The sequence below is a fragment of the Sarcophilus harrisii genome, chromosome 3 (assembly GCF_902635505.1).
Source record: "Sarcophilus harrisii chromosome 3, mSarHar1.11, whole genome shotgun sequence".
In the NCBI taxonomy this organism is placed as follows: Eukaryota; Metazoa; Chordata; class Mammalia; order Dasyuromorphia; family Dasyuridae; genus Sarcophilus; species Sarcophilus harrisii.
The window spans coordinates 7,483,135-7,506,648 of NC_045428.1; the positions used below are offsets into that span (position 1 = coordinate 7,483,135).

General features: G+C 42.7%; 1 protein-coding gene across 7 annotated transcripts in view; it reads right to left on the bottom strand.

Annotated features, from left to right (window-relative positions):
• LPP (LIM domain containing preferred translocation partner in lipoma) overlaps nucleotides 1-23,514 on the bottom strand; it is a 626,695-nt gene that overhangs the window by 10,712 nt on the left and 592,469 nt on the right. For all 7 annotated transcript variants that reach the window (XM_031957434.1, XM_031957435.1, XM_031957436.1 and 4 more), the window contains 2 exons: nucleotides 10,407-10,585; nucleotides 1,588-1,708 (listed from right to left, as the gene is read on the bottom strand). In XM_031957434.1, the coding sequence (XP_031813294.1) occupies nucleotides 1,588-1,708; nucleotides 10,407-10,585 (300 nt within the window). The remainder of the gene's footprint in view (nucleotides 1-1,587; nucleotides 1,709-10,406; nucleotides 10,586-23,514) is intronic.

The following is a 23,514-nucleotide window of genomic DNA, read 5'->3' on the forward strand; positions in this document are numbered from 1 at the left end:
CTTAAAGGGAGCGGCCCCTCCCAGGGGCGAGCTCTTGCCTACAACAGGGACTAATTCACCAATGGTGGGAGCTGCACATTGAAACACTGAACGGCACACAGCTAGTTTGGTACTTTCTTCCTAGACAAGGAGGCTGAATCCATCCGTCTGCAGCCCTGAGCCACTGTGGCTGCTTCAGCTCTTTTCCATGAGATCATTCTTCAAACACTTGCTGAATTGTTCTATCTTCTGCTCACCCCCAACCCCCCACCCTCCAAATCTTATTCCAGGCTAAACACTCAGAGCCTTTTCAGCCGCACTTCAGACGACATGGACTCGAGACCTTTCACCATCCCAAATGGTCACCATAACTTCCTCAAGTTGTGGTGCCGGAACTGAACAGAACATGTGGGTTAAGGGGTAGTGAGTCCGGAACATGGCGGTACAATCCCCTTCCTATGCCCGACTGCTCTGCCTCTCAGCATGGTCCAAGATAGCATCGGCTCTTTTTGCCCAGGGTTCCACTGTTGCTTCACACTGAACATGGCGTCCATTAAAACCCTCATACAGAGCTGGGTCCAGTGGCTACGTGCAGGATTTGATTGGTTCTGCCTGATCCCATTAGGAGGGGATTATGGAAAGGGGGATGTGTATTTAAAATGAGGGAAGATTTCCTTCTTAAAGAAAATATAGAAGAAATTCCTCAACAGTGGTCTTTGATGCCTTTCTTATGCTGAGAAAATTCTAAGCTGAAGAACTTCCTATTAAGCTATCTTATAATAGTATGGGGCATCCTGAAAGTGTAAATTAAACTAAAATAAATAATATATTATATAATATATATATACTAAATAATAAAGTAAAAAATAAATTAAAATAATAAAATAGCCTGGAAGCTAGTGAGTCCCCCATCACTGTAAATATTCAAATGGGACTTAGAATAATAATCACTGGGGGATGTTGTAAGAGTAACCTCACTCACTTTGTATAAATGTCACTGTTTTGCTATTACTATACTCTTTAGCAGGCATAGTTTGGACTGGATGGCCTTTGAGATTTCATGAATCTATCCTGAGCTTCTGTGATTATTCATATTTTTATATTTCTGTGACTTTAGGATCTTTGCAGATAAACCTGTCGCTTAACTTTCAAAGTCCCAGGATCTTCTATTGCTGTCTCTGATTAATCTTTAACAGAATCAGAGCTGGTATGTATAGATAGGACATTTGCAGTTTGCAAAGTACTTTAAATATGATCTCTCACAGTAACTCTCTAAAATAGATGCTATTATGCCTAGATAAGGGAATTGAAAATGGCAGTAAATGAAATCGCTTCTTAGAGTCTCACGGCTAGTAAGTATCTAAAGCCAGATTTCACTTTGTGCCTTCCTGACTACAATTCCAACCCATTAGCTGCTCTGCCACCAAGCAAACTGTTCTGCTCATACAGCTCTAACTCAGCAGCCCCAGCCCCATCAGAAGCTTCCTGTGAAACCCAGACTGACAGAGGGCAGCTTGACCACTGGAGGCAGAGCTAGGGATTCGGATCCTGTATTGAAGTTCTCATGCTGGGGAGACGTATGCTCTTGGGGGTGGGCTACACACATACCTCACATCGGTAGCACTGCACATGGAAATCCCGATCCAAGGCCACAATACGGACGGTCTCCTCCTGGCCCGGGGCAGGCATGATTGGCTCCTTGCACACTGAGCATCGAGGGGCAAATTTCCTGGGGGGAAGGAAAGAAAGTGGGTCTCGTTAGAAGGTTTGCCCAGGGAGCTCCAGGGAAGAAGCAAAGATGGATGTGAGAAGAAGTGTATTTGACCCAAGTCCAAAGCCTGGGTATGGTTTATGGGAGCATTTAGATTTGCTCATCTTCCAGAATATGACTCAGCTCTTTAGAATGTTTGAGTGACTGTAACAAAAATGAACAAATAAAAATGGCCAGTGGGGTCCCAAAGGGTAGGAAATGACTGAAAAACAGAACAACAGCAATTATGTACAAAGCCCTGTGCCAGGCAAGGATAAAAAATGATATTTTTCCTGTCCTCAGAAATTATATATATATATACTATAATCCATGAAGAAGCCAACGTGCTTATGCCTTCACGTTACATTTTTACATCCTCACAAAAATATTTTGGTAACAGCGCCTCAGACCAGAACACTCATCCTAATGATGGCACAGAGGATCTCTTCCACAAACTTGGTGATTACATGTTTTCCAGGGGTGTGGCAAGAAGTCCCTTCAAAAATACTCAAAGCACAACAGCCATCAAAATGGGATTATCAAATGGTATTGATGCTGACATATAGTAACCAACCTAATAGTTTGGATATCTATAGGATTAGAGTTAAATGGGTCCTTCCTGTGTTGTGGGGATCAATGAGAATGTACATAAAGCCCTCCTTAAAGCACTCCACAAATGATAAATGTCACAAATGCCAGCAGTTGACAAGCCTTGTTGATTCTCTCTCCACAACTTACTCCCATTCTCTTTTCTCAGCTCCCAGTCTCCACCCAGTTCAGGCTCTCTCTCTCCTGGCTACATAGAGGAGCCTCCTATTTGGTCTCCCTGCTTCTGATCAATTTTCCCTTTAGTTGCCAAGTTGATATTCCTGAAACACATATCTGATTGTGATCAATACATCAGGTTCACCTCTCGAGATTTTTTTTTTTAAATGTGTCTCTGTTTGATATTTAGAGATATTTAAGATCTGCATCCAATATCCCCTTTCCTTGCTCATGCATCTCACTTTTTATTTCCAACACTCCATCTTCGGCCTCCAAGCCTTTGCAGGAGCCATCCTCCCATGCCTGAAATATTTCCCTTCTTAGATTTGAACACTCCCATCAAGATTCATCCCAAGTGCCAACAGAACTCAGGGAGGACATGAAGGCCGTTGTGCTTCCTCTCCTCCTCAGTGCTCTCCTCCAACCTCCCTTGGTTCCTTGCAATTTATCTGTATGTAATTTTTTATGATTTGTTGTCCTTCCAAAGTAGAATGTAATCTCCTTGAGGTCTTTGTTTTTGCATCTGCAGTGACTGGTGCTTTAATAGATATTTATTGAATTGAATTACCAGTTCCTTAAGCCATTTGACCAAGTACCAGGATGTTTCCCCAGAAGGAACAAACAACCCTGGCCAAAACTTGCCCGGGTTCCCACTTGGTCTGCTGCCTCGTTCTCCGTGTTCTTACGTCTTATCCAAGAATAACCACAGAGAGCACCACTCTCCTTCCTGCCACATCCCACTCAATCACAATGACCATTTCCCCATATTTCTCAACTCTCAGCAATAGAAACATGGAAAGTTGACTAACTGTTCCAGTGTCACACAGGAAACCATGAGCAAGCATATTTGTGCTTCATGACCACCCTCCAGACTCTCCTAAATGTGTTGATCTTCTGTTTTCCAACTGATAATTTGTCTCTTGAAAAAGTGAAGAGGAAAAACTGTGGGTATTTATGATGGAACATAAGCCCAGCCAGGGGGGTGTAATATATCTGTGCTTCTTCTACTGTTCCTGAGCTGATGGGTTCTTTGTCACCAGATTGAAAGCCTTAATAAGGAAGTTTGCTTTATAAAATAATAATAGTAGTAGGCGTAGTAATAAGAAAGAAGAAAATCCTTCCAGAAATTAGTCAAATCCTGTACGACGAGTGAGATTTGAGGCAGGTGGGAAGGACTCTTGGCTCTCCAAGAAATGGAAGAGAACTGAAAAGATCAAAGAAACGCCTGGAAAACTCAGACTCCGCTCCCCAGCTTTCCGGGGTAACATCCCAGCATCAGCAGATGCATGGAGTGAGCCCGAGAGTCATGAATGAATCGTTTTCCAGGCCCTCTCACGTATACGCTAAACATATACACACACAAATGGGGCTGGCAGGACACATCGCGCGTCTGTGGTGCTGAAGTCTTCCACAAAGAATGGCACCAAGAGTGGATCAACTGATGACTTAAAAGGAGCCGTAGAAGCCCGTGCTCCAAATTCAGGAGTTGGGAGAAGTGCAAAAAGGCAGGAGGGATGCAGCAAGTTTATATTTTTCTTTGAGGAAAAAGGATTCACCCTAAATTTTGGAGTCTTGTCTTCTACCGACCCCTGGAGCTAGCCCCCTGATTCAGATGTCCGGCGCTTCTTATGTGGACTCTAGAGAGAAGCTGCCGGCTAGTCTCCCTTCATTTTCTCTTGTCTGTCTCCAGGCAAAAGCCTCAGGGACCTTGTGACAGATCCCATGTGACCATAACACTTCCCTACTCAAAACTTGCCCATGTCTTTGGATTGTCTCTAGAGGGAAAATGCCTCCTCATCAGGCTGGCATTTAAAGCTCTCAGAAATCCTGTTCCAACTTTCTGTTTCCAAACATATTTTACATTACTCCCCTTCACGCCCTATGTGTGCCAGTCAAATGTCTACTTGCTGTGCCCAGAACTCAGCATTCAATCTCCCATCTCTTTTGTTTTTCACTCGCTGAGGCACATGTCGGAAATTCACTCCCTGCTTTCCTCGGTCTCCCAAAATTCAGACTTGGGGACTGTCCAGTCCAACTCAAACCTGGAAAGTTCCCCTCTGATTCACTAAACAAGAAGCAAGGAATATTTCATCCCCTTTATAGCTTCATGCAGGGGCCATTTGCTAAGGGGAAGGACCCCCCAAATATTCATTTATTAAGTAGCTATTATGTGCCCGACATTGTGCTAAACGATTTAGAAATATGACCTCATTTGATGCAAGGGAAAACTTCTTTGCTCAATCCATCCTCCATTTTCCTTGTCCCATACATGTATCCAAGATGTCTGCCCATCCTTCCCCCCTGAATTATCCTTGAATGGAATTATACACACACATGTATATACATACATACACACATATACATATAAAATATAAATGTGTATATGTATATATTTTTCTTAATGTCTCCAGCCTTCAGCACTTAATATGAGTCAATCATATCCTTTCATTAAGAATAAGGAAAAAACAAATCTCTATCTATAAATTTGAATCCTCTTATTTTAATAAAATGTTAATGGTAACTATTTTCAGAGACTCTCTGGGGTTAGAATTCATGGCTATAAATATATTAAGCTTTGAAAAAGTGCATTTTAGAATCATGGATTTAAAGCCTGAATGGAGGCCAGAGATCAGGTACCATGATTTCTTCATTTTCTAGAAGAAGGAAGAGATATAGAGTGGGGCGTTGCCTTGTCCAAACTCCGGCATGTAGGGGAAGGGAATCCTAGAGCTCCAAGAGATCTTAGAGGACATCCAGTCCTAGTGACCGATTTAACAGTTGGGGAAGTCAAGGCCCACAGACGTCCTTGGCCCAGGGACACAAGAAGAGCTGGATTTCCAATCTTGGTCCTCTAACTAATTTCAGATCTACTTCCATCGCACCAAGCTGGTCTCCGACTTCTCCAGGGATGTTACCCTGGAAAGCTGGGGAGAGGAGTCTAAGTTTTCCAGGCGTTTCTTTGATCTCCTCAGTTCTCTTCCATTTCTTGGAGAGCCAAGAGTCCTTCCCACCTGCCTCAAATCTCACTCGTCGTACAGGATTTGACTAATTTCTGGAAATTAGTTTGAAATGTTTCCCTTAGATATTAGGTTCCAACAGACAATGTTGAGGAAGAAAGGGAGAAGACACAATGGACAGCAGGAGTTTGCAAGGTTAAACCCATCAAAGGGGAACTGCTGAAGGAGAACCCAAGGGAAGAAAATGTATAATGAAGAGAGAAAGGTCCCCCAAGGGAAAGTCCGCTGACAGACCCAGTTAAGGGGAAGATTAGAAAGTGTCTGTGAACTCTATAAACTCTGAACGCAGCGTCTTTCCCCAAAACACATTATGCTTCCTTCTAAACAAGAGTAACTGGGTGATAGAACACTGGGCCTGGAGGGAAGAAGACCTGACTGAGACACTTACTACAAATCATTTTACTTCTGTGTGCCTCAGTTTTCTCACCTGTAAAATGGAGATAATAAGAGTACTTAAGTCACAGGGTTGTTATAATGAAATAATACTTGTAAAGTGCTTAAATGCCTATTTCCTTCCTTTCTCTTCCCACAAACACCTCACTGCCCCCCTTTTAAACTTCCTTCGGCCTGTTGGGGACACCCTCATCTTCCGTTTCCCCGGGGTTCCAACCTAGTACTCCCCTGTCTCCTTAATCACCCTCATATCTCATCTGAGGAGGAAAGGCTGGGTTGAATTTATAACTCTCAAATGCCCGTCCTTCTTTCCTCTGAGAATTTTGCAGCTCTGGTTTGTGCCTCATGGCAATAGCTGCTGGTTAGTCTCCCTGATAAGTCTCCCCCACTCCAGTCCATCCCCCATTTGCCCATTTGTCCACCAAGGGGAATTCCCTCCAGTGTAGCTCTGATCTCATCTGTCCCCAGCTCAACGAACTCCAGTGGCTCCCTAGCACCTTCGGACTCAAGCATCAGATATTGAGAGAAGTTCTCAACCTGTATGGCCAGGGCTCCTCTCATATTATTTCCTCCCTGCACTTTCTTTCGCCTTCTTACTCTTCTTCAGGAAAGACCATCCATCTCTTGATCACTTTATCTGGCTTTTCTCTTGGCTCAAATGTTCTTGCTTCTCATCTGCGCCTCCTTGCCCTCCTCCAAGTACCTGCTTCCTACAGGTAGCCTTCCCCAGCCCGTCTTGGTGCCAGAACCTTGTCCCTGCTGCACTTTCCCATTGGTTCTGGCAGCATCTTCTCTGGACGTAGCTGTATGGCATCCCCCATGGGGCTTCTCGAGGGCAGGCCTAGGTTTTGCTTACCCAGTGTTTTCTGACCATAGAAAACAGGCCAGGTTTGGCCAGAGAGCCCAAAGGGTGACCAGAGGGCCCCCCTCTCAGGGACAAGGGGTCCTTCTCGGGCGCCTCCCCCAGGGACAGAAGCGGCTCCTCTGGATGAGAGCAGAGCATTCCAGGCACATCTGCTCCCCAACATCATGGGCCCAACCTGGAGGAAACAGATGCTGTTGGCAGTTTCCTGAAGCATCTGCCTCAAGGCGGTTGGTCCCGCATCCTTTGTTGAAGTTCTCCTCCAGGCGTGACACCGTTCAGAAGGCCTGGGGTAGAGACGGGGCAGACTGACATCTTCCCTACCCTCAGAGGAGTCCGTTCCAGTGGGAAGCCCCCTCTCATCTGGGGCCTTCATCCCAGAGGGAAGCGGTCAGACAAGGTGTCCCCCCTCGCCCCGGCAGACCGCGATTCACACTTGGCTCTTTGGGGTAGAGGGGAGGGCAGTTTTTTGCTGCTCTTACGCCTGCCGTTTATTAGAGCACTGGGCAGGGTTCCCATACAGCAGGCCGGAAGGGAAGTGATCAAAACACAAGCTGCCCCAGCCCCTTCCCTCGTGCCCCTGCCAGTCATAGGAGCGAGGGGGCCCTGAAACCCGTAACGCAGTCAGGCTTTAACGTGACAGGGCGCCGGGGACGGTCGGGGGCCGTGGGGGGGAGGGCGCGCTGCTTGGGGCCTCGGATGCTCTCCTTGGGTTGCTCCCCGTCGATCTTGGCACTCTCCGGCTTACACACTTATGTCACCAGTCACAAGTCTCTAATTATGTTTCCCCGCCCTTAGAAAGGAAGGATAAATGTGTCAGACAGAAACCTACATTTGTCAGTATTGATTTCCTGTTTTAATTGAGGGGTGTAATATATGTCTATTCAAGCAACAGAAACATTTGTGCTCTGATTAGATCTATCTGTCTTTCTTGGATTGGGAGAAAGGAGCGAAACGGGGAGACGAGAACAGCCTCAGAGGTGGATTTCAACTTCCTTCAACCAGATTCGAGCTTCTCTTAGTGCAATTACCAGCCAAAAACATCAATAACTTGGCATCTAATTTATATTTTGACCGTCCTTTAAGTGAGCCCGCCCTTTTCTGCTCTGGATCGAGAATGCCTCCGGCTCCAGGGCTCCGACCAGCTCGGAGCACGTCCTCTGCTGGGCTTTCTGGCCAGAGATCTCTGGGAAACAAGGTGATGGTGGTACGGATTTCTCACTTGCCGATGGAGCCGCTCAGTAAGGCCCGGGAGGACAAGTCTGCATTTTGCAGCATAGAGAGCTCCCCTCCGGTCTCCTCAGCTCTCTGGAAATGCATCCTGGGAGATCGAGTCAAACTAGGAGAGGATTCTAAAAGGGGGAAGCCGGATCTGAGCCCTTGGGTGTTTAATCTCTGGTCCTGGACCCAGCGGGCTCAGGGGCTCTTATGAGTTCATACAGAGTCACATAACTAATGTTAGAAGTGGAGTCAGGCCTTCCTGATTAATCATCGCTCCCCCAAAAAAAGAGAGATTCAAGGGCAGCAAGGGAGACAAAGACAGACAGAGATAGATCAACTGGACTCCAGCCTTCTGCGGGAATGATATTCAAAGGGCAGGCTGGGGATGGGGTGTGAGAAGGGGATCTGAGTTCACCTCATACCTGAGGAAGAAGCCCTGTTATAGTACATTGGACTTTTATGTCCATTCAAACATTTGCTTAAAAACTACCATGAGAGAAAACTCACTTCCTTCTGAAATAGTCTGCTCTCCTTTGGGCTAAATCTGTCACTATTTGGGGAACAAAATCCCTACTTGCTCAATTGGTGAACTGCCTGTTGGGAATACCCTTTGGGGAGGGGCCCTAACCATGCTTCCAGGACTCAGGACTCCATCACTCCCCCTTCCCACACAGGGAGGTCCCCTTCCCCTCTGGAACTTCTTTCTTGGTGTTTTCTGTGCTCTACTGAGGGTAGCAATTATCTGCTGGCTCTACTTGTATCCCCAGGACTTAGCCCAGTGGCTCCTAAATGATCTTGTTTTCTCTCTTCTTCCTTACCTCTTCTCTCCATCTTTCTTTAACCATCATTATTGTTTCTAATTCTGTACGATGTGGAGAAACTGAGTCTAATCCTTCTCACAAAACATAGTCCTGGGCAGCCTTTTCAAACCCTGCCTCTGACATCTCTTTGTATGACCTTGGACGGCTCCTCTACCCTCTGGTGGCTGCAGTAAAAAAGAGCTGAACTAGAAGGAAGAAGCTGTCTCTTCCACATTTACAGTTAACATGCTCTTATCACAAAAGGTTCAAGAAAACCATGACATGGCTTTCTAATCTTTCCATCTCCACATTAAACACAGTTTCTCTGGTCAGACTTCATGATCTAAAAGGTTTTTTCAAGTTTCAGATCATCAGTAACAAACACATAGCCACTAAAAAACTGAAAACGGGAGAGCTCCCTATTAGAATTTGGCATTTTCAGCTTTCAGATAAAAAATTTAAAATGATCTGAATTTGTGACTCCACCAAAGGCTTTCTCTTATGTTTTAGAGGGGGCTCCAAGGAAGTAAAGTGAGGTCCCTGGGGATTGTGGCTGTGAACCAAAAATTCTAGCGGGTCATCCCAAGTACAAAAAGCTTCGTGAATCCAGCCAGGGACAGACTATGTCTGCTGTCACAGGCCCATCAGCCCCTTCGGATAGCAGTCACTCAGAAGGCCGGTCCCAAGTGATCTGTCTCTCTCTCTGTGTCTGTCTCTGTCTCTCTCACTGCCTCTGAGTCTCTCTTTTTGGTGGGGAGTGGTCACTAATAGACTTTCAGGAAGACCTGAATGCAGGTTCCCCTTCTGACATTAGTTATATGAACTTCAATCTCTTTCTGAGTCTCTTGAATGCTACTGATTACAATACAGAGGGGCTGACATCTGCACTATTGCACTACTAACCTCACAAAGGAACTCGGGAAATCACATTTTTATCTTCTTATATTTACATGTGGGTTTGTTCTCCGTGATACAGAGTCCACTTTTTGTCCTGATTTCACCAACTGCAAGTGCCCTCTCTCCCACAGTCAGTTATCTTAACTATTTTTGTATATTTCTATTATATATTATGTATTATATATGTATATATATTTGTAATATATGTATTATATATATATAATATATGTATGTATACATATAATGTATAATACATATACATATATGTGTATTATATATGTAAATATATATTGCATTGTATATATATTTACATGTACTTCACATGTTAGAATAGTGTCCCTGCAAGTAGGGATAATTTCATTCTTTGATTGTGCATCCTCAGCCCTCAGCAAAGTGCCTCGCACACAGTACTTGTTTAATAAATAATTATTAATTGGTCGATGCTTGAACTACTAAAACAATGTGTGCTTTGAATATCCCGGAATAAAGAACACCATGTGAATTATGGGAATAACCCAAGGAGAAAGGTTTACGAGATTCAGGATTTGATCTTAGTCTCGTCGCCCATTTCCCAGTGGCCACCTCTGGTTGCCCGCAGAGGGTCACTTACAGCTGAGCCTTTCTTTCATCCAGGAGGAGAAGGAAGGAAGACACACGGGGAAGATGGGGAAGCAGGAGGAAGAGGGGCAGGTCGGCAGGGGAAGGGGAAGTGGAAATCCTACTTGTGGAAGTCCTCGATGCAGTGGATGTGGCCACTGGCATCCACGGTGAAGGGGATCCCATCCAGGCTGCGGCGGCACATGACGCAGGTGAAGCAGTGAGGGTGGTACGCCTTCCCCGTGGCCCGCAGGATCCGCTCCATGATGGGCTTGGCGCACACGTTGCATTGCTCCAAGGTGTTCTGTGGAGGGACAAGAAGCGCAGCTGGGTTAGTGCGAGTGGCTGCTGACTGTGGGGCTCCCTGATAGCCTTCAGCCACCATTTTCTCCAGGCTTTTCTAGAGAGTATTCTAAAAAATAGCAATGAAAGAGTGTTTTCTGAGAGGGGGGACTAAGGGAGAGTCATGGAACATACCAGGGGCTACATGCAGGCCCACCTAACACTGTCGTGTGATCCTGGACGCATTACTTATGAGCCTCCATTTCTTCTTCTGTGAAATGGGAATAATGCCAGGAGCACCAGTCTTGCCCATCTATTGTAAAGCTCCAGGGAGACCATGTCTATAATTTGACCAATTTGGCCAATATGAAAGAGCTCTCTAGAGATCGGGTCCTGTTGCTGTTGTCAGACCGGATCGATGGTGTTACAGTTCTAAAGATTTCCCTCGGTCAATGCAATCTGTGGCCACTTAGAGCCGGAGGGAGGCAGCCAGCCCTCAGAGATGGATCTCCCGGCTCCGAAGCTGCTCTGCCCCTTAGGAGGACTGGGCTCTCTGACCATGAGGAGGAACAGGCCCCATTTCTCAGAGGTTTAAGGGTCTGAGGAGGGGGGCAGCCAAAGGGGCGCAGGGCAGTGGGAGTGGGAGGGAGCAGCCATCTCCAGCTCAACAGCCTCAGCCAAAGCACACACCGACCCCAGTCCGGAGACTCTCGCTGTGACTGCGGAAGCCACAGTGGGAGGCTGAGAGAAATGATCTCCGAGGTACATTGTTACTGCTTCCAGAAGTACTCAACGGAACCCAAGCATGGAAACCACCAGACGTACAGATTCTTTCCCTCCTTTTTGGAGGAGGTTCCAGCCAAACTGCCCTAATCGCTCAGTGACCCGTGGCCACCTCCTTTCCTCTGGACGAGCTTTGACCCCTGCCAGGAATACTCTTCCGACTGATTTCCTCTGCTCAGAAGCCACAGGATCTATAATTCAAGACCCAGCCAATGCCCTTCTCCCATTGTCTCAGATACTTGTTATTCTCTTCATCCTTGAAATACTTAATTTTTGATATCACCAAAACCCACAAATATTTCAAAATACAAAAAGTGAAGGGAATCATATACGAGACCATAAATGTCTATGGTGTCGTTTGGGAGGAAGCTCATATTATGTTCTAATTAATTTGATGCTAACTTTTAGAATCTTAATTTTTTCACGGTTCCCTCTTAATGAGTGACCTGCAGATGACGGTAGCACAATGGACAGAGCACTAGCTTGGTCAGAGAACTTGGATCCATCCCCTAGCTCTGGCCCTTCCCGCTTGGATCACCCGAGGCAAGCGCCTCCATTACTATGGCCCTCAGTATCCCCCTCTGTGGAACAAGGGCTAACATTCATAGCACTTTAAATCTTGTAAAACACTTTACATACATTATCTCACTTGATCTTCAAAGCAAACTTGGGAAGCAAATGTCGTCTCTCCTACTAGATTTTAAGCTCCATCAGGGCAGAGACATTTCTCCCCTTCCTTTCTTTGTATTTACAGGCTTACTTAGCACATTGTTTGACATATAGTAGGAGTTTAGGAAATTCTTGGTGACTCTCTCTCCTCTCTACCCATTCCCCACCACTCAGCAAATACTCTTTGCTTTTCTTTCTCTAGCTGGGAAGTCAAGAGAGGTAATCAAACCCATCACAAGTTCCTAGATGCAGGAGAAAGACCACAGTGACCTACTTTACAACTGAACAAGACCATAGAGGCTGCTAAGGGTTCCAGCTTTTCATTTTTTAGGTAGGGAAACTAAGGCACAGATATCCCAGGGTAAAAGCAATAGCATCTGTGAACTTTCAGGCCCAAAGGCCAATGCCCCATCCACTATTCCAGCCATTCTTTAGGCTAAAAGACACTGAGTATGGGAAGTCATGGAGTCAAAGTCAAGGACACCACTTGTTCACTAGGTGGCTTTGAATAAGTTCCTGATTCTTTGGCCCTCATTTTGTTTTTTCTATTTTTGTACAAATTACCCCTAAATTTACGCCAAGTTTTAGCATTTTCTCATCTAGGAAAGATTAGAGAGAGAACCATATTTAGCATCCACTGTTACAAATCCCTAATTTCAATAAAAAAATAATCTTCACTGTTGTTCTGTACCATAGGCCCTTCCTGACAGTTCTAGCTTCCTGTGTATCTATAGAGAAACAGGATTTATGAGTTGTTTTCTTTAATAAAATATAAGCTCCTTGAGGGCAGGGTCTGATTCATTTTTATGTTTGCATCCCTAGGGCCAAACCCAATGTCTGGTGCACAATAATGACAATAAATATATACCGATAGCTTGATTTCCAAAAAGAGCAGAATTGACTTTATGGCAAAAGGTGATGTGAAGAACAAGGGTAGTTCAAGTGTCTGTGAGTTTCTCCTCACAGCTCCAGGAGCTGTCCGAATGTGCAGCTAAACCCCCTGCAAACCCCCAAGCAATATATCGGAGCTTTCAGGGAGGGGAGATGAAGGGCCTTTAAGCCGACAGTCGCAGAATAACTGGGGCCTTGGTGCTCCCCCAGACCACAGCATTTTTACCATCGTCCAATAATAACGCTTGAGATGAAAACAATAAATTTGGGTCATAAACAGAAAAATAAAAGTTTGCTGACTAACATAATCTTTGCATCAATTCCCAAATCCTCCTGTTTCTTAACTAGAGATACACACAATCTGGAGAGGCCCGTGTTCCCCTTTGGGCTGGCATAATTAACAGCCCAGTTTCGCAGCAAGAGCTTCTGAACCATCCTCTGAATAAAAATAAACTACACAGGTGATGTACAAACATTTGCTCTGATGTCTGGATGATAAAGAAATTAAGATTATTGGATGCCTCAGGCAGAATCTCGCTCCAGAACTGAAAACTTTTTTTTTTTTATTTTAACAAGTGTCAGGGAGCATATGCATGAAACGCTCCCAAAGAGTCTAATGTGAAATGTATCGATCTCTGCCAGCTGGAAATGTTAAATTTTTCATTTCCTGATGCTCCAATGGATGTTATGTTCAGTCCGTATCTCCCTTTTGAAATGGGAAAACTCTATAGAAATAGGGTGAACTGTCAGTTCAAAGCTAAGGCAGGGAGTCAAGCTTATGGAGTGAGAACGAGCTTTGTTCCTTCTGGATGATGAGTAGACATCAAGGAATTAATCCTTCAGAAAGGTATTATGGAACAGTGGGTAGAGTTCTGGATTTATCATGGAGAAAATGATTCTAATCCTGCCTCTCATGCTTATTAGCTAGTATTGATTTAAAAAAAGGACTATTTCAAGAACCACATAATCTTCCAAACCTCAGTTTCCTTATTTGTAAGAAGGAGATAATAGATTCTATATCTACCTCCTGGAGTTGCGAGACTCAAATGAGGTAATGTTTCTAAAGTGACTAGATATCTCTCAGTAAGTGACAGAATAAATAGTTTTTGGTTGTTTTAGAAAACTCTAGAGAATCAGAAAAAAAACTATCCATGTCAATTAACAGCTTCCTCAATGTGGGCAAAATACAAATACACACACACAATAAACTCATAAACTATCAATATTTCTCTACAGTAATAACAAAAACCAAGATGTAATGACAAAGAGAGAAATTCCATTAAAATTCTTTACAAGGTACAAAAATGTCCAATTTTCTACTTTATTAAATGTTGAATTGTTAAGTCTAGGTAAATGGAAGGGTAGATCGGGGTTGCCTTCTTAAATCGATTACAAAATGCTTTGAAAGGTTTAGACAGAATAATAAACATGATTCTATACTGCATCAAATTCTGTGGCATAAAAATCTACCTCGGATCCCTCCTCAATATGCAGTTCAGATGACAGTAGACTTTTGAGGCAATGCTAAGAAAAAGTGGTATTTCAGGTCCTGCCCAGCAGGAATGGGTTCAAGTATGGACTTGGTGAAAGGCTATATGAATACATTTTTAAAAGGGTTTATTAGGACTCCTTCTAGATCTCAGACAATGAGTGAGGTGTTATGGACATGGACTCTTTATAGTAAGATATTCCCTGATTCCAAGGAGATTATATTTTACTAAAAGAAACAACAAAAATGGAAGGGGAAGGGCAGGAAAAGGAGATTTATTGCGGCAAGTGATAAAAAAATAAATTTGAGTCAATAGACAAGTCTTCCCCCTCACTCCCCCCCGGAATTAATGGATTGGATTGAATTTGGGCTCCTGAGCTAAAAGGTCAAAAAAAAAAATTTGCTGTTGAACTTAGATATCTGTGAGGAAGTAAGAATATTTAACCATGGGAAAAAAAAAAAAAAAAGAAGTCACTGGAGAATATGATTGCTGTTGGGATGGGAGAGTCTGATCAGAAAGTTATAAGAAGTGGCAGGGTGGATAGTAAAGTATCTCCAAATGTCTATGGTGGCTGAAAAATGAAACACATCTGAGTCCACCTAGATAGATTCAATGTGATGAATTCAAACTCATTGTTGGCCAATCCAGCTCAGCTAAAGGATGGAGTTTCAAGCTAAAAGAACCAATCACCTTACCCATGGAAGGACCATGTATTTCCATCATCTATAGACAATCCCAACCATGTGTCTACTGAAGGTAATCACCAAGGGCTATGGCTAGAATGAAGACTCTTGGCCACTAAACACTCTCAAAGATGATCAACTAAGGTATAGAGAGGTTAAGATTTTCCCTGACAAAAGAAGAATTCTCATAAGGAAAACCTGTGTTCCTGATGTATTGTGGTCGCCATTTTAGAAGTCACTACTCAATGATGCAGGAGAAGGCTTCTTTTCAGCTACTTCTACCAATACAAGAGAAGTGAATTCACCAGACTATAGGAGTACTGGATTGCAAAGGAATCACCTCAATTAAGAGAGACTCATGTGTGAAATTCAAGTCTCAGAGATCTCAGGATCATAGATCAGATGGAGTTATTCTTTTAGCATCCAAGGCTGCAGTTGGAAAGATTTTCCTAACTTAGCAAAATAGAATAAGCTACCCTGGAAGTAAATGATTTTAAATGGTTTTTAAACTAAAACTGGATGACTCTTTTTTGTTTATGTTGCAGGGAGAATTCTGGTTTAGATTGGTGCTAGATTATTTAGCCCAAGAGTTCCTTTGCCACTCTGAGAGTCAGTAATTCAGTCATTGGGATCAGGACAAAGTAGGAGAACTATGAGAGAGATGGCAAAAGTTCCCTTTTGGGCTCAGTGGCCACTGACATTTCTCCTAGGGCAGTAACACTTGGTTCTCTTGCGATGTTTTTGAGATAGGCTACATTTGGTACTTCAGGACGTGCTTATGAAATGTTTGTTGTGCATGTGAATGTTTGCTATTCTGTATGTGTATGGGTTTTGTGGATATAATTACCTATTGATGCAGTTTTCCCCTGAGCTTCTGGCACAGTGGCTCCTGCCTTAAGAAGGAAACTGGTAATCCACATATCACTAAATTCACATGAGATTACAAAATCTTGCTCCTTGCCAAGTCTTTGTTTACACTGGGATGGAAGCAATTTTATTTTGAAGAATAGGAAATATGCAAACAAACCGCAAAGCAAAAAGGAGTATGTGTGTGTGTGTGTGTGTGTGTGTGTAGAGTGTGTGTGTGGAATCATTAATACTACCCTAACTCTTTTGCTCTAAGACACAAATACCATACTTTAAAAGTGAATTTTCCCTGCGACATTGTTCTTCTTAAATCTTTTCCAATCTTTTGGAAAGAAAAAGTCTCTAATTCAATGACATTTGGTTATGATTAACCCCAGGTCCTAAAGCAGTAAAATTTTGTCTCCTTTGATCTACTGGAATTTTAGTCTTTGCAATATAGTGAATTTCTTTTTTTTCCCCCAAGGTTTTTCTGAATGTCTCTTAAACCTCACCAAAAAGCAAGGATATATAGATCACTAGAGAGTGTGTCAGTTGCTGATGGAAGGAGGCAATGACCATAAACAGATAAACAGTACCAACCTCCCCTAGGCTTCATGGAAGGGGGGAAGGCAATAAAGCCCTTTCTCTCATCAAAGGAAGTTCATGCTTGCCTGTTCCAGTGATTGCATGGGGAAGGATTATGAAGGTTAATGGACATGAGCTAAATGTTACTTCTCCAGTAGTTACTGACTCCAATGGTACATGGGCAGCCCCATAAGCTTCCATTAAACCCATCTCTTAACTAAATCAAATATTACTTTTTCATGTGAAAACAAAAGATCTTCTCACTGAATAGCCTTTGAGGCTCTATTGTTCTTCACAGAGATCAGAGAAACTTTTAGGTGGAAAAAACATTGGAGATCTCCAAATCTCAGACCTCAAAGGCTTCAGGGGAGCAGAAAGAGGAACCCATCATATTAGAATGATGATGATGATGATGATTTACATCTGCCTACTACTCCTGGTTCTACCCTCTTGGTCTGAAAAGATCAGATCCAATTCTTCTCTCACTTGATAGACATCATTGAGTAACACTAAGCTTCATGGATGGGGAAAATGAAAGAAAACTTTAACTTTAAAAAGATCATGAGATAGTAGAAACAGTTTAGGGACTAGAAGGCCAAAGATCTGGGCTCCAATATTAGCAGCAAGCACAAATAACTAAGTTCTCAGGCCCAGGGCCCAGATGACTGTTACATAAATGACCTACATTTTGTGGAATTCACTTTAAGTTGTACTCTCCTAGTGGTGAGAATGAATTGAACTAATTTCCCCAATTGGCTCCTCTCCAGGGACCAATCATGAATCTTTACAGAATGGCTTCCGAGGGTCATTAGTATGGTCTAAAATTACGGAGTAATCATTGATCTATACCGGGCAGTAAGACATTTGATTTTGACCACACAGTTGAACCAGTCCACCAAACAGCAAGTCATTTCCCTCTGGGTGACATGAATTCATTATTCCCATAGCCAGTTATCTAGGAATCAGGCATCTAATTCTACTGAGAGTGGCCAGAGTATGAGTTAGGCAAGAGACATTTTTTAAAAGAGCTTTTGCCATCTCAACTGTCTGTTCTAATTGCATGACTTAAGGAAGAGGTTGCCATTGCTCTTCATATCACCTTCCCTGTGATCTGCCTTTCATGTCTAAGGAAAGGAAATTTCAAAGCTGCCCCTTTCACATTCACAACCCAGGCAGGGGAGCTGTTTTTCCTCTAATTGGCCCTCCCTGAATCTTTCTGATGAGAATCAAAGTCTTGTGAATGAATCACTAAGGACACTCGAGCTTCGCAACCCAGGACCAGAAAGGCCCCGATACCACATTGTCCTTGAGCTTCGATCCCCCTGGGATCCTTTCAGTACCCCTGTGAATCCCCTCAAATGCAAACAGTCATAAGTCATTATCCCATACAACACAAGGACATGAAAGACATCCTTAGGCTGTCTGAGGCTGGACAAATGGAACCCTGAACCCAGTATCACTGGGAATTTTTGCATCTCCAGGAAAACTGGCAGGAATAGTCCCAGAAGTTGGGAAGGAGGTACAAGGGCAACAGTGTTCAGCAGTCAGAAGACTGAGACCCTGGAGAATTTAGAGATGAATAGCCAAGAGGAAAAAAAGCCAGATGGTCTAGCAGCTAACGGAATTCTTGGGCAGATCAGAGAATGAGATTTGACTCTGGACGTTACTTCTGGAGAAAGTAATAGACATTTGCCATCATTCTAATTCTCCTGGAGGAAAGGCAAATCCATTACTTAGAAAGTACTCTCCCTTAATGCTAATGTCAGGGCCATTACTGGAGGCTTACTTTGTGACCCAAGCTAGGCTGCTGTTTCCAGTAAGAAGTCCAAGGGTGGAACCCATCAGCACCTATAAAAATGCTGAAATAGAGTATGTTGGGCAGCCAAGAACTCAAGCCGTTTCCGAAAACCGTATTTTCACTGCAACCCTTTCTGACACTAAAAACAAAATCATTTTATTTTGTGATTGGGTGTTCTTTAAAATATGCAGATTTGATAAAGTAGGTATCAAAGGCAATCAGAGAGTTCAGGGTGTTTCGTGTTATAATTGCTGATGACACCTAAGATCCAGATGTTTCCCCCCCTCACTACTGCAAAGAGTGGCGATCTCACTCTTTCAGCATTTCTGGAATGTAAATTCTGTTTCACAGTTGAGCTGTCTTTTTTGGATTTCCACCCAGGGAACCGATACTCTTCTGGATTCCAAGACCTCCAGAGAACCAGATGGGTTTGAGGGATGGGGGCTGGGGGAGAGCCCACACGACTTGAAAAAGGTATGAATTTCTCACTCCATCCGGAGCCAAGAACTCTGAGAATGAGAGAAGAACGCTCCATTCTTTTTGGCTTCGGCAAGCTTGCTCAACTGCATGTGGCCATCCAAGGGCTTTCTGGGATGGTTCAGAAAAGAAAGGTAAGTGATTTGCCTGGTTTGGAGTTTGTGATCACTACAAATGAGGGAGCAATTGTGGTTGAGTGTGTGAATAACATTAAAATAATGGTATTTCATTAGAGGAAAGAGAGAGAGAGAGAGAGAGAGAGAGAGAGAGAGAGAGAGAGAGAGAGAGAGAGAGAGAGAGAGAAGATGTCCAGGAGCTCTAAGACACGGGTCCAATATAAGTCAAACAATTCATAACAGTCTCTTTTAAAAATAAAGAACTGAACTAAGTAGATGCTGTTAGATGAGGAACAAGTGAACAAATTGAAAAGGTTTCACATGTGTAATAATAATAATATCTAATAATCACTAGCATTTGCAAAATACTTTCCATCTATTATCTCATTTGATCCTCACATTAACCCTCAAAGGCAAGTGATATTCCATACTTTAAAGATGAGGAAACTGAGGCTGAGTGATATGCCATTTGTCCAAGGTCACACAATCATTAGATGTCTAAGGCCATATTTGAATTTAGTCTCTACGACTCCAAGTTCAGAATTTTATCAACTATAATACTGATTTTCCTAGTTTATCTTAACTAATGGGCTATTATTGGCCAGCAAGAAATATGAGGAACTTAGAGAAATGTGGGAAGATTTATTATGAACTGATACAAGATTAAAGAAGCAGAAGGAAAAATCAATATATGCAAGATGAGAGCAATAGTTATGAAAAAAAAATTAAAAGAAAGTTGGGCTAGGAGAAAATGAATAGCCAATTGTCCATAGTGAGGTCCTCCTCTAACCAGGAGACAAGGGGAGTAGCAGATCAAAGTAGCAAGGACAAATGCTATTCACAATCATATTATTGGGAGTTTGGGGCTTATCTGTTTTCCTTTATTAAATGGCAAGATGCAGTTTTCAAAAGGTACTTTTTAGAAATGATAATGTAAAAACAAAAATTATCAATTAAACTTTTTTTTTTTTTTTAATGAGAATATCCCAAGAGTTGATGATGCTTCCTATATCTTTTGGGACTGGATATTAATTTTCTTTCTGGTCAAAGAAGTGAAACCCCAACAATAAACACCTTTTGTTTTCTTTACCGAAATGCTAAGTTGTCTCGCAAGTCCCATGCCTACCAAATACGGCTAATAGACTTGAAATGTAATTAAACTTTTCCTTCACTTACAACTATCACCTCATTCTGTTCTAAGGTTGTGTAGGGTTCCCCCTGTCCAGAAAGGGATAGGAGTGAGAGATGGATAGAACAGTACTGATGTGTGTTTCGTATATATTTTGATCCAGCAACACTCGCCTCCTTCTTGCTCCTTAAACAAGACATTCCCCTTCTGCCTCTGAGCATTTTCCTTGATTGTCCCTTATTCATGGAATATTCTCCCTGTTCAACTTTACCTCCGGGCTTCCTTTAAGTCTCAATTAAAGTCTCCCCTTCTACATAGAGCAATCCCAATCCTTCTTAATTCTGGTGGCTTCTTTCTGGGGGTGATTTCCAGTTTCTCCTGTATACAAATTCAATGCACTTACTTGTTTACTCCCAATAGACTGTGTCCTGTTTTGAGAGCAGGGACTGTCTTTCCTTGTGTATACAGTGCAAAGAATAGTACCTGGCACCCAGTAAAGTCCTTGGCACTTAACAAATGTTTATTGACTGACCACCTTACGTCTGTGTCTCCATCTCTTGATTTATATGACAAACATAAGGATGAATATTCAGATTCAATCAGAGATGTTGAGCTGTAAAGGATCCCAGCAGTCACTGAATCTAACCCTTTGTCTTTATAGAGGAGGCAAATAAGACAAATAAATGAAGGGTCTCCCAGATAACACTTAGCCAGGCTGGAATTGGAACTTGTATCCTCTGCCTGACAATTCCATATTCTTTCTGCAGTCCCCTATTGGTTTGCCTTAAAAATATATCAATTCAAAGAAAACCTCATTCGCCAGTGGTCTATGGGGGACACGATTCCTCCAGAGATAATATATGTGTGGATAAGGGAGTTTGATGAGTTCTGTTTTTCTTTGGGAGATAGGGCAGAAGTGATTTCATGATTTCCAAAGATTTCAATCAAGAAGGGACTTTAGAGATCACTTAGTCTAATCACATTTTTAGCTAAAGAAACCGAAGTCCAGAGAGAGTTGATTTGTTCAAATAAATAACATAAACTTCTCTTCTTCGGTATCCTATAGCATGTTCCTCTGCAATTTTGTAACTGTATTTATGCAATATTGGGCTTATTGTAATTGTTTTTGAGTTGTTTTAGTCACAGCTGACTCTCTGCTATTCTCTTTGGGGTTTTCTTGATCAAAAAATTAGAGGGATTGACCATTCTCCAGCTCATTTTACTGAAAAGGAAACTGAGATAAATGGGATGAAGTGATTTACCCAAAGTCAAACAATTAGTAAGTGTCTGAGGCCAGATTTGAACTAGTAAAGATGAGTTTCCTGATTCTAAGCCCAGAGTTTTATCCACATTGCTGCCCTAACGTTGCATTTAATCTATTTCTATTTCTTATCTCCTTATTAATCTGCAAGCTCCATAAGGGAAAGTTGAGTTGGAATTTTACCCAACTGCTTATTTGCTTCAGTACATAGTAGAGAGCTTTGTACACATTAGATGCCTAATAAATATTTGTTGAATGAACGAATAAAGGCACTGAGACGGGATTCGGATCTATTTCCTATTTAAAGTTTTTGAAAAATCATTTGGAAAAGGCTTGTAGCAAACCCCACTAAAATAGCTTGAAATTAGAGAGTTGTTTTATTGCTGATAGGAAAAGCAAACCAGAATCAAAACCTCTAGCAGCTGGAAGGAGCCTGAACTGTACATTCAATTCAATTCAATCCTAACTCCATCACTTTGTGGATCAGCAATCATTTCTTGAGCCCAGTATGAGGTGCTGGGGATATTGAGACAAAAGGAATCAACAACTCTTGCTCTCCATTCGCTTTTATTCTGCTACATCTCCCAAGGACCTACTATGTGCTAGAAAGTGAGACAACAAGGAGGTATAAGTAAGATTGCCAGGCTCCAGGAAGTTTCCCTAACATTCATAAAGCACTAAAACAAAGAGCTGAATACGGAATATAAGAGTTCAAAGGGGACAGAGGAGAAGGATGTACACAGATTCTTTCAACTCTTGAAGCCCAGAATTTAGAACAGTATTTAGCATATAATAAGAACCTAATAAAAGCTTTTCTATCAGTTCATGAAGATGGAATCATAGAATCTCAGAGCTTGAATGGACCACAGAAGCTGGATTGATTTGATTATTTAAATGGAATAATGAAATTCTCTGGACACAGACAGATAATCCTGGTCATAGCTGATGGCACCCCCTTCTCCAGAGACTATTTTGATTATATTGGCCAATTCAATTCCACCCACTAAATTCATTCCTAAATATCAGAAAAATGATGGGGAAACAAGTTCATCCACAGCTGAATTGTCCAGCTTAATAATAGATGAATAAAAAAGCAAAGGAAAAACTAACTTTAAGTGAAACTTCCTTCCTTCCTTCCAACTGTAAATGAAACTAGAGCTTAAATTCATAGACGAGCACTAAAAAAAGGCTGAGGAAGCCGAAGGTCAGAGGTTTGTGCAGGAAAACAAAGCAGAGCCTGAGCACAATTCGAAGGCCAATCTTTCTACCTGGAAGTCCAGAACTCCAAAGGGCAGAATTATCCAAGCACTTTCCTCCCACATCAGATTCCTTGAAGAACAGTCAACATTCCAACTTTTCCAAATTCTGGACATGACTCAGGAGACAAATCGGAGGCGCCCAGACAGCGTTAGCTCAAAGGAAGTAGGAGGAGGGCCTTTCCTATCACTGATATTTTGAGTTTGGCCCAATCGTCTGAATACTCTTCAAAGAAAATAGTCCCTTTTGTCCTCCCCTTAGAATTCAGAGGTCTATCATTCCATATTTTAAATGCACAATTGACATGAAACTCTGGGAACGTGAACTTGGAAACCAACAGGACCTTCCCACACCTCTTGGAGAAAGAGGCTGGTCCTTGGGGGAAGCCAGAATTTGTTCTGATCATACAGAGGGTAGCCCATCCTTAGTGAAACAGAGATTCCTAAGGAAGCTGCTGTCAGACATTTTTCACTGCTTCTCTCACTCCCATTCTTTTCAGACCACAAGGAAAAATCAAGGCCAGATGTAGCCATCAAAATGAGAAAGCCAGCAAGGCGTGGGGATTCCTGATTAATTAGCTGGGAAGATCCCTAAGCCCCTAGCCAACTAAGGGGGAGAGAAATCAAGTGGGATCTTCCCAGAGAATGTCCTCCAAGGTTCCATCATATAGAAAGCCAAAATTAGACATTTTATGAAACAAAGAAAGGGGATTTCAGATGTGCTCACCCTTCCTCCCAGAAGTCTCCCAAACCAATCCCGGCTTTTGTAGCTTCAGGATGAATGACATCCTCCACAACAAAGCAGGCTGCTGAACCATGGCTACGTGAAGTCACTCTAAACATTCTGTTCATTATGAAGGCAAATGGTCTTCTAGGAAATGCTCTAGACCAGAAATCAGAGAACCTGGTCCAAAGCCCACATCTCCACCTCCCACGTTGGGCAACAGGGGACAAGTTCCCTCAGCGT